The 17,747-nt window shown below is 35.8% G+C and overlaps 1 protein-coding gene and 1 pseudogene across 2 annotated transcripts; one reads left to right on the top strand and one right to left on the bottom strand.

The window, feature by feature from the left end:
* Window positions 1-8,156: 8,156 nt before the first annotated feature.
* LOC137748737 (phenylacetaldehyde reductase-like) lies at window positions 8,157-12,596 on the top strand (annotated as a pseudogene). The gene is made up of 6 exons (XR_015953592.1): window positions 8,157-8,326; window positions 10,828-10,997; window positions 11,331-11,518; window positions 11,594-11,756; window positions 11,919-12,105; window positions 12,294-12,596. The product of XR_015953592.1 is annotated as a phenylacetaldehyde reductase-like (transcript).
* A 74-nt stretch (window positions 12,597-12,670) lies between these two features.
* On the bottom strand, window positions 12,671-17,400 carry CRR2 (Tetratricopeptide repeat (TPR)-like superfamily protein). The gene is made up of 7 exons (XM_068488916.2): window positions 16,919-17,400; window positions 16,027-16,140; window positions 15,768-15,905; window positions 15,381-15,485; window positions 15,172-15,294; window positions 14,938-15,033; window positions 12,671-14,776 (listed from the first exon to the last, which is right to left on the bottom strand). The coding sequence occupies exons 1-7, from the start codon at window positions 17,186-17,188 to the stop codon at window positions 12,899-12,901; spliced, it is 2,724 nt and encodes a 907-aa protein (XP_068345017.1). The 5' UTR covers window positions 17,189-17,400; the 3' UTR covers window positions 12,671-12,898.
* Between the last annotated feature and the right edge of the window lie 347 nt (window positions 17,401-17,747).

Here is a 17,747-nt window from a genome sequence, read left to right as displayed (position 1 = left end):
GACCCATTGCGCCCAGGCTTCGTCCTTCATTAGAGGAAAGTTGCAACGGTGGTTGGACCACTTAGAAGACGAAATGCCCAATTTGGCCTGAAATGGGTTGGGGGTATACCAATTCTCCTTAGGCATGTTGGTCTCCTCTGCAATAAGGACTGAAGATGTCCATGTAGGTCCTAAGAAGTGCGCTCATCCCTCCTTGAAGAAAAGTTCGGTATGCAGGCCAGCCCGAGGGCAATGAAAGTCGTTGAGCAAGCGGCGCATGGTGGAAATCCCTTCACCAGTTTCATAAGAAGGTTGAGTTTGAACAACTTTGGGTGCCATTGGTGATTTTGAGAAGAAGATAGGAAGAAAGTTGGGACTAGAAGCAAGAACTGAAGAACAAGGGAATTCTGGAAATTCTGGGAATTGGAAGGTTTGAAGATTGATAAGGTATTTGGCTGAAAGAGTTTAAGTGGGGATTATATAGTAAATGGTTAGTTAACGTTGGAAATCATGGGTCAGTGCAATGGTTTTGTTAGACAATGGCTGTCCAGAATGGTGCAAGTCCCAAGTAAATGCATATGACGGCTATTCAATCATTATTAACACCTCAATTCGTAGACTCAACAATGATTAAATGGGGCACTGTTTGGGTTAATATTTGAACACTGGGTTTGAATGAAGGAAAGCCCAAGCATGTCAATTAAAAGAAGACTTGCCCGAAGCCCAGCATCGAGCCCAAAGGAAAATCGAAGCCTTCTCAGCCAAATACAAGCCATGTGTTTACCATTGAAGTGACAAGTGATGGAGACTAACCTACTACCAACCAAAAAGCACTTTCTAGTGGCATTTCAAGTAAAAAGCTAATGACTCACTACCCTCCAAGTGCTTTCAGGCAAAGACAAAGTTACAACAGTGATGCGAAAATAGTTAAGCACACAAATTAACCCTCTTGTTGTCAAATTGTAGTAAGGATGCAAGTAGGGATCGTTCTAGACCGGGGATTAGGAGGGCTTGCTAAAACCTCTAAACTGACTCAAAAACATAAAAACACAATATAAAACACTATACTAGACTCAAAGAATGCAAAATTAAACTTTAAAACACTAAGACAAACCAAAAGACTCAAAATACTTTAAAAACACAAACTAAATTGATTTCTAACTAAATTGAACAATAAAGTAAAGGGGGATTGAGTTTTGGATGAAATTAAACTAAATGCACAGATTGCAATTTAAAGCAGAATGTAAATATGAATTTGATGGAATTGAATGGATGGGAAGTTAGCTAAGGGGTTCATCTCCATACATGTTATACTTGCATATAAAACGATTTCCAATTGCTTTTCAATAAACCATGAATTCTCAACGCCCCAGATTAACCGTGAATTGCACTAATTAACCCTCAGATTTTCCTAACGTTATTGAATTGGATGATTGCATACGACAACCCAAAACATTCCCCACAAGTTCCCTATATGAATTGCATAATAGAGATACAAGCAAGAATCATTAAGTTCTTTGAAAACCATAAGCATTGACGAAGCACTCGTTACTATGAACTGCATGAAACTTATGCCAAGAATTTACTTAACGCAATTGAGATCATCAACTTTTACTACTTGTGAATATAAGTTCATAACTATTAGGTGAAACTCACTTATATTCTAGCGTCATATTCATGCATGAAAATCAAGCGTGCACTCTCAAGAAACATACATAAATAAGTGTAAATCACATAGATAAGTAAATTGAATTCACAACTTATGAAACGTAATTAGAAGTAATCAAATTATATCGCAAGCATAAACATATATTTCGAATCCCCCCCTAGCCAAGGGGGGTTTAGTTCCTCATACGTACAAAACAAAGAGAATTTAAATTAAACATTGAAATCAAAGGAAAAGAAACACCTAAACATTCCAACAACTCAAACTTGAATTGTATGAACGTTTAGGCCCTCTTCTCTTCCTCTTTGTTGCGGCACAAGGTCTAAGGATAGTTTTGGGGATTATGGATGATGTAGAATGATAGGTTTAGTGGAATGGTGAAGGAAGGTTTGTATATATGCTGGAATTTGGAATGAAGGCACGGCAAGGATGTGTGGAATGGAGTGAATTGTGTATGAATGCTGGAATGGTGAGCTAGGCACGACACAAAGGGCTTGTTTGGGTGCATGTGGCTGATTTAAAGAAATGGGAAAGCATGTGGCTGCAAGCTAGGGTGAATGATGATGAATGCATGTGCAATGATGAAGGAATAATGTCATGGTGGCTAAAATGATGAAGTGGGATGGCTGAAATTGCAAGGGGATGGACGGCAATGTTTGGAGTGTGGTGCAATGATGAATGATTTAAAGAATGGGAAAACATGTGGATTAGGTTGGAAAGGTGTGTGAGGTGTGGCTGAGATTAGGGTGAAAAGAAATGTGGTTTTAAGTAGTTAGAATAGGAAACAAAGCCCTTCCTTGCACGGCAAGGAAGGGAAACATAAGGGGACACACGGCATGGCTTAAGGTTGCAAGTTTTGTGACCTAGAATAGGTAGGATCCTTTGATATTAGGTCTTCAATTTCGTCCATTCCTTTTGCTCCAAACATAAGCTATCCATTCCAAGTCCAATTTTGCTCCAAAATGCTCCAAAATGCATCTTTTTGCCTCCTTAGCCATATGAACCTAAAAACACACGAAAATGGCTTAAACTACTAAAACAACTATGAATTAACAATATAAATGCACAAAAACAAGCTAAGTAAGTCGCCTAAATATGCTCTTATCAAACAGTCGGGCTAATTTACCTATAAAAGGGGGAAGAGGCCCAAAGATAAGGACACTCAACCAATCAAACAAACAAACATACAAACTCTGCTCTCAAGCTAGATTTGCATCTAAAAGCTAAACTCAGCCCAGATTTAGTCCTTTTAAGGATGATCCCAAAGATATCTTTTGTTTAGTTTAAAAGCTCTGCTACCTTCTTCACTGGTGTAGTATCGATTCCCTTGTGTAAACTTGTTTACCATCCATCCCTTTTTAGTATACAAAACCCTGTAAATTCAAGATGAAGTGATTGCAAGAAGTTCAACCTTGCCAGACAAGATGAAATCTTGCCCAAAACTCTTTGTTTGTTCTCTAAATTGGTAGATCTATTACTTAATGTATTCTCCAACATATATTCAAGTCATTTCCATTTGTTTTTTCTATTATAAGAGTCTTATTTGCATCTAGATCTGGTTAGTTTAATGAATATTGTTTTCATTAAAAGCAATCTAGGACTAAAATGACTTAAGGGGCTCTGGACTCCCTCCATTTCGAACATACAAGACCATGAACTAAAAGTCCTTGTTTACAAGGCAAGAAAAAGAACTTAATGTGGACTTGACCCATCCACGACAATCCTTTGATAATAAGTTTGAAGTAACTTGGATGAACTTAAAACACACTTGTTATACATCTGCTATATTGAGATAGCAATGGCACGTCTAGCACTTAGTTAGTTTTGATTGTGAGTCTCAAGGCCTACACCTAAGGCCCTATAAAGGCACCTTTCAGAACTAACTTTGTTCTCTACTTGTAACATCTCAGCAAGCAAGAGCCCAACTATACATTCAAAGTGCCAATCTCTTGGGTAGCTGTTCTGAGGTCTGATGAGCCTTCTCTAGAGAAATCTTTGCCCGAACATTGTCAAAAGTATTGTTTGTGATCCGAGTAAGTATTGTTAGTAAACTTACCTAACAGTTAGTTTGTTATTGTTCATTTTCAAAGTCTGGATTTTCTATTTTGTATTTTGTTTTTGTTTTTGTTTCTGTTCTAGTTTTATAAAAATTAAAAAAAAAAAAAAAAAAAAAAAAAAAAAAAAAAAAAAAAAAAAAAGAACAATTTATAGGATCCAAGTCATATTCTGAAATCTTGATCTGGAGAGGCAATTGTGGTTCTGCAATCTACTTGTCATATCAGGCAAACCTTTAGGCCAACTGTGTTGAAGCCCACATCCTCTCTAACTTCTTCCGCCCATCCGATGGAACCGGTTAGAGGTTTTATCTCAAAAGGCCTTGCTGCAATCTTAGTTCAATTCACTAGTTCTGTTTGTCTATGTCACAGAATATGATTCTAAGAAAACAGAGCAATTGCACTCACTTGATGGAGCAAATGAAGGGCTTCAATTGTTCAAAGCTGATTTAGTCGAAGAGGGGTCTTTCGACAGGTAGTTGAAGAAAATCGATGTAGTTTCAAGACTTATGATGTAAAGCCAGAATGTTTTTGTCCGTATTTCAGGCAGACTTGGTTGGCCCTGCAGTTAAAGGAACATTTAAATGTTTTAAAATCATGCATGAAATTTCCCTGTCAAGAAGTGGTTTTAACATCTTCTATGGCTTCAGTAAAGATGATTGGACCCCTCTTAACATCTGATGTGGTTATGGAAGAAAGATGGTACTCGGATTCACTTTTATTTAGGAGAATCGCGAGGAGAACAAGATTATGATTCCGTTGTATTTAAGGTCAAAAATGACTGTTTAGGCTTCCAAAACTGCTAAATAAATTTGCAATGAATTTTGGATTTTTTGATTTTCGACTGATTAATGTCGTTTTAATTTTCTAAGCTTTTAATATGCCCAACGAAGTCGAAAATGTTTTATTTCAGTCGATGATGTTCTCATTATAAATCATCAATTCAATTTTTAATAAAATAACTCTTTCGTATTTCTCTTAAACAAACGGTGAATTCCAAATTTTAGTTCTTTAAGTATTTACCGTTGTAATTCTTTTACTTCGAACTGCATCATTGTTCTTTTGAAAATATTGATTATTTTAGCAAAAGGCGAACAAATCTTTTTAAAAAGTGCAAAAAGACAAGTAATAGTTGAATAAATCGTTGATGCACACAATTTGGAACCCCCAAACGACGTCTTGGTCATTCTTCTTTTTTTTTGTGGTCAATTTTTCTTCTTTTTTTTTACTAGTACGTAAATTGGAAATTGGATCCCATGTGGATCCATTTTGTAGGGATTCTAGGATTCCCATATTTTAGTCATTCATTGTGATCGTGCGGACATAAATTATTTGACTTTTTTTATTTAAAATTAAACAAAAATAGTATCTGACAAAAATTGGCCGCGCGATGTACGATGAACGGTTAGGATATCAGGATTCCTAGAATTTCCATAAAGTAGATCCGGAGAGGATCCTCTTCCCATAAATTGTGCAAGGTAAAAGGAGGATTAATTGTGTTTAATAGTTGAAAGGGATGCACATGCAACAAAAAAAACTTCAAAACCCCTTCAATGCAAAATACTGCTATGTATCAAAACCAAAATTTAGAAACTTTAAAACGGCGGGGTATAATAACTCACAAGCATATGCAACGAAACAAAATCATCAACTCTAAAACATTAGATCCTATATGAGATATTTAGTCCAATTCTTTTATACAATATGGTAAGAATATTATATATTATATATTCTTTTATTGGTCATTTTTATTTATACAACGAATATTTACACTAAAAGATAAAAGAATAAATATTTCGAATTCGCCATTCACTAGAATCTAATTTCTATCATTTTACAACTGAAAATAAATACAACTAAACCACAATATTAAGTTATTAGTCTTTTCTAATTTAGAAACACTATGTGGTAAAATATTAGATATTATTCCATTCTTGTATAGGACAGCAGTAGGTTCCACTCAATATGAGAGTCCGAAATCTGCTTCGCTCACAATGTTGATTGTAATATGAACACATGGGAGTTACCAATCTAATCATGTCATAACATTATTTTTGTTTATTAATACTACGCATATTAGCATCACAACACTCCAGAATTTGTTGTGGTCTTAAACTAAAATAAATAAAATATAAAACTCTCAGAGGGTTTGTAGCAGGACAAAGAAAATTTATGTTTGCACCCAGTGGCGAAGCCAGGAATTGATGGGGGGAGGGGCGAAGTTAAAAGAGTGCAAGGTTCAAAAGAATAGCAACAACCAAATCTTTTTATATAGTAATGTCTTCTGTAATTTATCAATACAAACAAATTACAATTGTTGCCGACGAGGTTTCATATCATAAGAACGTCGCATAATAGGCTCATTATCAATAAAAGCAAATACATCTCTCTCAATGTAAACAAACTTGCTATCACTCAACGATTGATCTCCCATTTTGTTACGCAATCGTGTTTTCACAATCTTCATAGCAGAAAAAACTCTTTCCACCGAAGCAGTTGCAATTGGTAACACCAAAGCTAATGTAAGAAGCTTATACACTAACATGTAGCTTGCATACCTCCTGGTCTTCACCAACTCATTTGCAAGATCACCAATTCTTCTTAATAATGAGCACTCACTATGCATCTCCACATTTAATTACTTAATCAATGTGTGATGTATGTTTTTGGCAGGTGTCGTCCTGTTTCCTATAAACTCCTACCTCATTTCAACCATCTAAAAACCTTTACCCACACGATCAGAATCAAACATTAATCTCACCACCATCCACCGCCAATCCACCACGAATCCACATCACCACCATCGCCATCACTGCTGCCTGCCAATTCAATTCTCTCCCTCCAACCCTTCAAATTCTTTGGACCACCAAATTAGACCCCAAAACCCCCCAATTCCCCCAATTTAACACCCCAATCCTCGATCAAAACCCTAATTCTAAATCCAATCCAAACCTCCTCACAATTCCTACCCTGAGAAGCCCCAAAACATCAAAATAGGTCATTTCCGCGCCATTAGCCAACCAGTGCACCGGAACAGGGAGGGGCTGAACCAATCTAGTTTCCGAGGAGGGGAGGGGCTAAACCTTTGCTCCAGGCTTGTTTTCCGGCGAGAGGAGTGACGGCCGTCACTCCTCGCCCTCACGTGGCTTCGCCACTATTTGAGCCCTAGATTTCGTGCTCAACTCCTTTAGAAAAAGGTCTTCAGCAAAAAAAATCATCATGCATGCAATTTCTCTTTTATATTTTTTAAAAAATATTTTGCTCATCAACCTAAAGTGACAGCTATGCTCACTATATATCCAGTAATTATAGTTGAATGAGTTTGATCTAATTTTTTATTATACAAATCTCAAAATTAAAAAATATATAACGATGAATAATAAGGGGGTAAACAAATATTAACTCTTTATTTTTATAAGAAATTTGTAATTGCCATTCTAAAATAATCATCACGCTGCAGGCATGCAATTTATTTTATATATTTCACAAGAGACCAGTACTAGTTGTTTAGGTGTGTCAATATTAAATTCTCCAAATATATAGTTTGATTTAATAATAAGGTGGTAAACAAATATTCACTCTTTATTTTTATAAGAAATCTGTAATTGCCATTCTAAAATAATCATCATGCTATAGGCATGCAATTTATTTTATATATTTCACAAGAGATGAGTACTAGTTGTTTAGGTGTGTCAATATTAAATTCTCGAAATATTTTGATTTTATGTTATACAGAATCAACGACTGCTTTTTCTTTTCCAATTAGTCTAAGGCCGGTCCTGAGGATTTGGGGGTCTTAACGAGCCTTCAAAATAGGACCCTAGAATTATTTGATTTCTAACCGTTTGTACATTGATAACAAAAATTCACTAAATCCATTAAAAAGTCTACTTTTACATTATATATCATTAAAAACTAATATCAAAAGAAAAATAATATCAAACATTACTTAAATATTACATGTTTCGTATTTTTAGACGTAAATGTACTAATTATATTTTACATAATCTAATTTTTTAACTAGTTCTTTTTCAATTATAAAATAGCTAAAATCATTCATTCTTTCTTGTTACATAACTGATCGAAGATAAGATTTGATCAACTTTAGTTTTGAAAAAACTTGTTTTGTGAGGCAATGGGGTATTGTATTTTGACAAAGACTTAAAAGTCTTTAAACTTCTTATATAAACAGACACAAAATTTGTAATAAATTTATATATATGGTTAAAAAAAAGGCCCCTCATGAATGTGGGCCCTAGGTGGCCGGTCACGAAGTAGAATCTTTCTTAACAAAGTAATACAATAGACATTACCAATAATATCATTGTGTAACTTGTGTTTAGCTGACATTGCCTTTATTGACCGTTCTGATCTCTCACCTCACCTCACCGTGAAAACAACTCTGGCAAAACTAAATATAAAGCTTTTTTTCTGAGCTTTCACAGACACAGAGAGAGAGAGAGAGAGAGAGAGAGAGAGAGAGAGGGAGAGAGAGGGAGAGAGATCAAGAGAGAGGGGATGAGGAAGGTGGTGTGTGTAACAGGAGGCTCCGGTTACATAGCAGCATGGCTGGTGAAGCTCTTACTGGAACGAGGTTATATTGTCAAAGCCACTGTTCGTGAACCAAGTCAGTATACTGTATATATATCTCCCTCCCTTCCATTTTCTTAGTTTCTTTCTTAATAAAATTACTCATATTAATATATACATATGTATATATATAGACAGCAGCTGTTTCAATATGTTTCACCCTTTAAATTCTGGGTTTTTTTTTTTTTAATTGACAAATTTATGGCCTAAAGCGATTGCAACAGATCTAGAGTGCACCTGTGACAATGTTTTCTAACGAAAAATTGCTAGTCTTCATGAAGTTTAAAAGCAGTTTTTATCTTCTAAAAAAGCGCTTTTCAGTTATTTCTCTTTAAAAGACTTATCAATGCTTTTCTAAGGAAAATTCAGATTTTTTATAACAAAATTTGGATGTACTTTTCAGCGTGGTAAAATAAATGTTTTTTTTACAAACTTACAAGTTACAACAATGAACTTGTATTATCATTTTACTCTTGACTTGAAGTTGATCTGTATTTTCAAGTTTCAACTGAAATCATCCCCATTTTTTGAGTTTCGGACATAACGTACGTATATAAGAAATTTCAAATTCCGAAGAAAGCTAGACATGGATTGAATTTGGGAAGTGTCCAAGAATTATGGCAGTACCAATATACAATATATAATATAATGTCTTTTAGGCCGACCCAGTCATCCATCCGGCCGAGAGATTTTTTTAGTGTGTCCAGAACACCAGTAGTATATCACATGTCATTATATAAGTGGTAAGGTACTTGTGTTAAAAAAAATTAACAATTTAGAAAATAAAATTTTCCTCCACTTATATAATAACATGTGTTATACCATCTATGTTTCGAGCATAATGAAAATTTTCTCCCCCCATAGTGCCATGAAATGCAAGTTGGGTTTGTTTATTCTAGAAAATGCTTTCTACAATAGTTTGACTAAGAATTAGTTATTTTTGTTATAAAAAAAATTATATTAAAAAAAACATAAGATTTAGATAATTTGAGTTTGGTATCTATAATACTAATGTGAGTTCAGTAATTGTGAGAGCTATATTTTAGAACCTACTAGTTTATAAGTATCTCATTCATGAGTTTAATATATTAAACTTATGCGTTCAATATAAGTATCACATTCACATTTTCTGACTCATTGTATAAATGTAATTCTTATATGAACTCAATGTATTAGTTTCAAACTTTTTTTTTTCGGCCTAGTGTGGAAGACCTAAGGCCATCTCTAACCAAAGGGGCTATGTTTAGCGCCGCACCCCCCCCCCCCCCCAAATATTCAGATTATAGCCCTGCAAAAAATTATTTTTTTATGAACAGTGTCAAACCATATTTATATACCATCTCCAAACGAAGGAGACTATTTTTTAGCCCTCTCAATAATTTATTATTTTAAGTTTATTCTTTCATTTTATTAGTTAATTGAATTAAATTACTATATGAAAATAAGGTTTCTAGACATATTTTGAGTGCCACTTGAAGATGTAGCAATTTGAAAATTAGTGAAAAAATTAAAGGAAAGATTATTGGAAGAGTAAGAGGGGGGGTATGAAAAAAGTGTTTGAGGTGAATAGAATGTGAAGAATTGAAATAAAATGAGGTAAAATAGTATGGAAGGGTGAAAAGAATGTGAGAAATGGTGTAGAAATGTCTTAGGTATTTATAGGGAAAAAAAATTATAATTCATAATTTTTTTTTTCAAATTTCGTTAAAAAAAAAAATGTCAGCTGGGTCCAACTAAACGAGCTTGCTGGCTGGCTAAGAATGGCTAGTCCGCTAGCCATATGGCTGGATTTTGGCTTAGTGGGTCCCCTAGACCTCCATTGAAGACGAGTTTTGTGCCAAACAGGGTTATTCTTTGGCCTATGACCCTATGGTCCGCCCAATTAGAGATAGCCTAAGGTTTCATATAACGGGATTTAGTAATTCATTATTTTATTCAACCTTTATCATAATCATTTAAGAGTTTTTTTAAATGAAAATGATGTGCTCACCTATTTATTCGATTACACTTGACTCGTCGATTTCCAATTTTACTAAATCTTCTGCATGGACGATCTTTCAAAAAACTTTGAGAAATAAAGTATTTCGAAGTCGTAAAACCACATTGTAGAGTATACCCTAGAAAGTAGAAGGTAATTTTGTAAGTTGCAAAATGACTTTTGCACACCTTTTTCTTTTATTGTACACTTATTTAGTTTTAATTTTTAGATTAAATATATCAAAAGAGAATTAAGGAGAGAAATAAATATGAATATGCAAAATGTAAAAAAAAAAAATGTGTGAAAATCATTTTCCTCATGTAAAAACAAAGAGTTAGGAAGATGTAAAAATTATGCTATGGGTAGGGGCACAAAACACTTTCTTTTCTTTTTTTTCTCTAAATCACAAATTATTAGATGGATATATTTTTTTTTTTTTGAATAAGCGATATTATCTACACTAAGGAATAGTATTTTTAAGAATATAATATTTTTTTAAGTGTTGAATGGCAATTGGTTATTTGAAGGACATATTTTGAATGTTTTTTGTGTGCATGTAGATGATTCAAAGAAAACAGAACACCTGCTCTCACTTGATGGAGCAAAAGAAAGGCTTCAATTGTTCAAAGCAAATTTATTAGAAGAAGGATCCTTCGACGCTGCAGTCGATGGATGTGAAGGTGTTTTTCATACAGCATCGCCTGTACAATTTTCAGCCGCTGATCCGCAGGTACTTCATCCTTTTACGTTCATATACGAAAATGCTATTCTTATTATCTCTTTGTATTATCTTTCTATTAGAGATGAGACCCACATGTGTTGTTGGACTTTGCCTCTATTAGAGAGATGATACAATGATGGTACAAATAGATGGTAAGTGTTAGCATGTGATCAGATTGGAAACCCTAGCAAATTAGGAGGACTAAAAGTGTGTTTTGGCCATGAAATTCTTTATTAAGTTTCTAGGTTACGCAATGATGCGGATTCTCTCTCTCTCTCTCTCTCTCTCTCTCTCTCTCTTCAGTATGCTTATTTGAAACGATTCTATCGTTCTGTGTCTCAGGCAGAACTAATTGGCCCTGCAAGGGAACACTCAATGTTCTAAAATCGTGCGTAAAATTTCCTACTGTCAAGAGAGTGGTTTTAACATCTTCTATGGCTGCAGTCATAGTGAATGGAAGACCTTTGAACCCTGATGTGGTAGTTGACGAAACATGGTATTCGGATCAAGCTGTTTGTGCGCAGTTGAAGGTACGCTTGTGTGTTCCCATACGTACGTATTATTTTCCTCCAAGTTTTTACCTTTCATTCTTTAATTTTTTGCAGGAATGGTATTTTCTTTCAAAAACTATAGCTGAGGAGGCTGCTTGGAAAATTTCCAAAGAAAATGGGATTGACTTGGTTACAATAAACCCATCGTATGTGATTGGTCCGCTCCTACAGCCAACTCTTAATCTCACTGTGAAGATGATTCTGAATCTCAAAAATGGTGCACTTCCGCAACCGGATTTTTTCTCTCTTTCTTGGTTAGGGCAGATCATGACTGTTTGTAGAAGCTCACAGGCCGTTTCCTAGCAAATTAGATGATTCTTGTAATGCAAGTTTTAAATGTTTCTAGCAATTAAGTTTTAATTGTTTCGTTTCAATGCAGATGTCCACGATGTAATCAGTTCAAATTATATATCTAGTGATGTTAGAGATGTTGCCTATGCTCATGTTCAAGCATTTGAAGTCCCTTCGGCTAGTGGCAGATATTGTTTCGTTGGTCATGTTACACCCGTGTCCAAGGTTTTGAATATTTTGCATAAACTCCATCCCACTTTTTTCCCACCTGAAAAGTAAGTTTTCATTTGCAAAATCCCACAAATTTGTATTTTGTTTCTTCAAGTTTATGCGGTTTGATCTTCAAATTATTGCTTTCGATCAAATTCCCAGTTTTTATATTCGTTAAGTACGTCATTGATCAAAGGTCGCTGAATGAGGTAAATTTCTAAGGAAAATATCTGTTTCTTTCATAGTTCGGCAGATGTGAGGATGACAAACCTTGTGAACCAGGCTTTCAAATATCAAAGGAAAAAGCAAAAAGTTTGGGAGTTGATTTTCTTCCATTGGAAGTAAGTCTTAGGGACACTATTGAAAGCCTCAAAGAGAAGGGCTTCCTCCAGCTTTGAATTCAAGTGTTTGTTTCTGCACTCTCTCACAAGAAACGTTGGACATTACATTGTTCATGTTTGGATTTTCTAAATTTATCCTCGATGGCGCATGAATGTTCAGATGTTGTTTCAACTCTTGATGGCTCGATTTAAAAAAGGTTGTTTAATTATGTGAAGTTTTTTTTTCTTTATACAAGCGCGATATTGGGGGAATGAATAATCGAACTCTGGACCTAACAAAAGTGAAAAATATGATAAGAGTAGCATTTTTGTTTAATTTATGAATGCCAATCCAGTTGAGTACAAATAAGAATACAAACTAGAGAGTTTCAAACCGACATGAATAAGAAAACAGAAAAAAGAGTTTATTGAAAGAATGTGTAAAAGTGTTTCCTAGTATACACTATACATCCTTAAGATCTCTATAAACCTCAAAATTCTCCCCTTTTGATATTAGGAAAAAAATATCTGCCCGCAACTACCAATAATCTCCACATGAACAAACCCCGTCACGGAAATGGTGAAACCGATTCACATCTCGAACCAGAATCTCTCTATTGGCGAATTTGGAAATGAACTTCGTAACAGAGTGACAATCTTCACATAACCTTAAGTTCTTGGAAATCCTAATAGTTTCCCCTCTTTTGGTATTTATGAGTCCAAATGCAACTGCTAACTTTTCACTATGGCCTAACACTATTCGTTCCTTCTCTTCCTCATCGAGATCATAGAGGACAACTTTGGTTTGCGGCTTATATCCTTGATCCTTCATCTCTGCTGACAATTCAGCCAACAATGCATGGAGCTGCTCCATCTGTGGGTTAAACTCATCAACGGATATGAATGAGTATATCTTCCTTTTAACTTCAATCCAACTCCGACCTGGGACCTTTTGGAGTTCTCGAGCTTCTAAATGCTTCTTCACTCTTTTTACATCATCCCACAACTTGGCTTCTGCATAAATATCAGCTAGAAGTACATAGTTCCCAGCATTCCTAGGCTCAAGCTCAAATAGCCTTCTGCTTGCTCTCTCTGCCAGCTCAACGTTACAATGTATTCTACATGATCCAAGAAGAGCACCCCAAACTTTAGCCCCTGGCTCAATCCGCATATTATCTATTACTTTAGCTGCTTCATCTAACCGATTGGCACGACCAAGAAGATCCACCATACAAGCATAGTGCTCAACACTGGGATATAATCCATGTTCTTTAACCATAGAATTAAATAATATCTTCCCCTCTTCAACAAGACCTGCGTGACTACAAGCCCCCAAGACACTAACGAATGAAATGCGACTTGGTGAAACTCCATGATTGATCATGTCTTCAAAAATTTGAATTGCCTTTTTTCCGTATCCATGAATGCCATAACTAGAAATCAAGGAATTCCACGAAACAACATCCTTCTTATTCATCAAACTGAAAACTCGTTCCCCCAAGTCAAGCTTACCGCATCTCGCATACATTGTGATAAGAGCACTCATAACTGGAAGGATTGAATCAAGACCTCTTCTGAGGATATATCCATGAATGAACCTCCCCTGCTCCAAAGCAGTAAGCGCTGCACAAGCTTGAAGCACACTAACCATTGTGACAGGATTGGGAAACAAATCTTGGGCCTCAAGTATCATTTCCCGAAACAGTTCCAAGGCTTCATAAGGCCTCCCATTCTTTGCATAGCATGCAATCATAGCACTCCATGAAACCACATTTCTAATCTGCATCTGATTAAATACACTACTAGCATAAAAAACACACCCAAACCTCGCATACATATCCAACAAAGTGGTCATAACATGAACATGTGCCCCATATCCGTTCTTCAAAATATGTCCATGAATCTCCTTCCCCTTCTGTAGGAGTGAACTCAAACACTCAGAAACAACACAAGCTTTGAGCACATATGTATATGTAAACCGATCTGACGAAATCCCAACTGTATTCATTTGTCGATACAAATCTAGCACCTCAGTTCCATGACCCGCCAATGTAAGAGCTCTGAAGAGTGCATTCCACATATAAATAGTTCTTTTACGAGTTTTATCAAACACTTCACGTGCATTATCAATAGAGTCCAATGCTGAGTACATCTCTATGAGTTTGGTGGCCAGGAAAGGGTCTTGGTCCCACCCACCATCAACAATGTGACGATGCACGTCAAGCCCATCAGAGAGAGACTTATGGTGAGTGCAAGAGAGTAGTAAGAGCTCATAGGTCTGTTGGGAGGGGTTAGGCTCGTGCGGAAGGAACTGCAGGGCTTGTTTGAGGTTGCCTTGTTTACATAGAGATTGTATTAACTTATTTTTGTCCACATCCAGCTTCTGAAGCTTCTCAACAATTGCAGCCTCACTACCCTGGCAACCAATATATTATCAAGTATTGAATTGAGAAAACATGAGAGAGAGCTTAAAAAAACACATTGAAAGGGAAAAAAATTCACAGCTTACGCATGATACCAGAAATATCTTACGAAACAGAGCAAAATAATTGATTGGGAGGAAAAAGAAGCACATACCTGACCAAGAAGGAACAAAGAAAAAGCTTCCTCAAGTTTCAGATCAGAACCTTTTGATGCAATCAGACACTCACATACAGCTTTAGCTTTGTCAATCTGCACAACAGTATTACCAGTGATGATGTTGACAAAACAGAACATGCAAATACTCTCTTTTATTCCTTTTAGGGAAATTTATTAGTTGGATAAAGTAGACTGAACAGAGAAATGCCTTATAGAACACGTGAGCATTACCTGAGATAACAACGATATTTTCTCAAGAGATTTTTTACTCCTTAGAAGACACTGAGCACGAGCAAGAGCTTCAAATCCTTGGGACACCTTGGTCTTCTCAAAACCAATTTTTGCAGTTGCACACTTCAATAAAACACTTAAGGTAAGCAAAGGACACTCCAACAAAACGGATGGTACAAGATCCTAACCTATTTTCTGACCTTCCTTACCTCAGCTAGTGCCATAGAAAGAAGAAGATCGTGAGTATACGGCTTAGCATCTGGATGCTGAACAGCTGCCTGACCAATGTCTTGCACAAGCTTTACTTCCCCAACCTGGATTACAGAAATCCAATAGTATCCATCTTTCAAAACCTTTTTGATTTAGGGAGGGGAGGGGGGAGAATATCACACTTAATATTCATAACAAATGATGGGCCATACACAAAAACCAGGGTGCCAAATCACTACAAAGTATAATAATAAAAATCAGAAAAAAAAAAAAAAAAAATGAGAGTTTTAACAATATATTAAAAAGAAAATAAAAAGAGCTGAAAGCTGAAAAGTGAAAGCTAAGCCTACACTAAACCAAGTATATTGTATAAAAACAAGCCAAACCTCTTGAAGGAGGCAAAGTGCAGCTGGCAGCCATGCCCAAGGGATATGAAGGGAGGATTTAGGTGGGATATTTTCCTTTTTACTACCAGCATATTCTGGTTCAAAAATAAGCTTCTCTCTCACGTTCATTAGAAGGTCCTGTAAAGGAACCGAAAAGACAACTAAGAAGAAGGCTTTTATTACATGCTATAAGGAATAAAAATGAATTCTTAAGACCGGACAAGCAACACATTAACATTGTCAAGTCCCTACTCCCTACCTTGCGAGATTTAATAGCATCCATGGTGTAACCTTCATCAATTTTAGCACTCTTCAAATCAATTACTGCTTCAACAACCACATCTTTTTCAGCTTGTTCAGGAACACCAATAAGCTGCAAGTTGATTTGGGATTAAGCTAAATGCAGAGTGATAAGAAATTTCAGAAAATATGGATATGCTAGCACAAGGAATGCATTTCTCAATCATCTTCACACAAGTAAACAAAACAAAAATTTCATATAATATACGAACTCTGACAACTACTATTAGAATCACAGCATTTTTAACTGTTCAAGCTCTCTCTCTTCTGCATAGAAAACTATAGATAAGGAACCAATATGGGAAATGGGAGGAAAAGAATGAACAAAATTAGAAGTGCGGCCAGACAAAACATCCATTTACAAAACGGGTAGAGAAGTGAAATAACAGGAACATACTGAATCTCAAAACTCCAAATAATTTCATCATTGGCAGCATAATAATAGACATCCAATCTGTAAATCCAATGACACGATTGAAAAAAAAATATAAAAAAAAGAACATCAAAGCTCATTATTTTAGCTAACACCGTTCATTTGCCTATTAGACTGTACAATCACAAACATAACATCTGGTAACATGTATCCCTTTTTGCATGTATTAACTTTCTGGCAGATGAACAAATATATGACAGTGGCCTATACGGACAGGTTGAAATTCAAAACACAGTTCATACTAGAGCATATACAAAAGTACAAGCACGCTTTTCGCCACACATGTTACATGTAAAACTTAGGATTGAACAACAGAAAGTCCACAAATTACAGCTAAATCAGTACCCAATTCACCAAATTATCACTAAACAGAGAAAGATTAAAGATTATAAATTTATCAGTGGAATGAAGCAGTGACCTGATAACAGGTAACGGGGATTTCGACAGTGGTGCGAGCTGTAGCATTGTGGACGACGATGAGGGCGTCAGTTGCATTCAGTGCCCAAGGGCCGGTGAGATTACCACCATCCTTCTTCCTCGTGGAAACACTAGAAATGGAGACTCCATAGCAAGCAATTGCTCTGGAAAACCCCCAAACGCAGAGCTTGTAATTGTCCTTGGGATTAACGGCGCGGCAAAGACCACAACGGGATGGAACGCCAAGCAGGGCGTGAGCCAGTGCAGCCATGACCCTTTTCCCTTTCCCCTTTACTGGTGAAGAAGAAGAAGCATTTGAATTGGAATTGGGGATTTCAGGGACTACATTCAAATGGCTAGGGTTTTAGGGTAACGAAGAAGATACCGTTGGCAGTTTCTAAAACCCTTCGAATTCGGATTAGGTTTAAACCCCTTGGCTTTTGATTTTTATTTTTTTATCAAACCTTGTCTTTTGTTTTGTTTGGGAGTTGGGACCTTTCTGTTTCTTTGATAGGATTGAAACCTTCCTCTCCCAATTTTTTTTTTTTTTTTTTTTTTTGGTTGGGTAAAGTCAAACTAAATTGCTTGTTGATAACATTTGATTACTTTGAGCAATGGTAATTAAACTCCAAAAATTTTACGTTAACATACGAGTTACTAATAATTCAACTACTTACGAGCATTTGCAGTTGCACTCAAAATCTCTTATTAAAAAAAAATACAAAAATCACCCCATTGTCTTATTTTTCCACCCACCTTTTAATCAAAATATTAATCACATAATTATCCTTTTAGCAAAAGACTTTTAAATCCACATTTATAAATTTGTT

The sequence above is a fragment of the Pyrus communis genome, chromosome 2 (genome assembly GCF_041283825.1).
Source record: "Pyrus communis isolate YQ-2024b chromosome 2, ASM4128382v1, whole genome shotgun sequence".
NCBI lineage: Eukaryota > Viridiplantae > Streptophyta > Magnoliopsida > Rosales > Rosaceae > Pyrus > Pyrus communis.
Note: the sequence above shows the minus strand (reverse complement) of the source record. Positions and strands in the feature narration are given on the sequence as shown.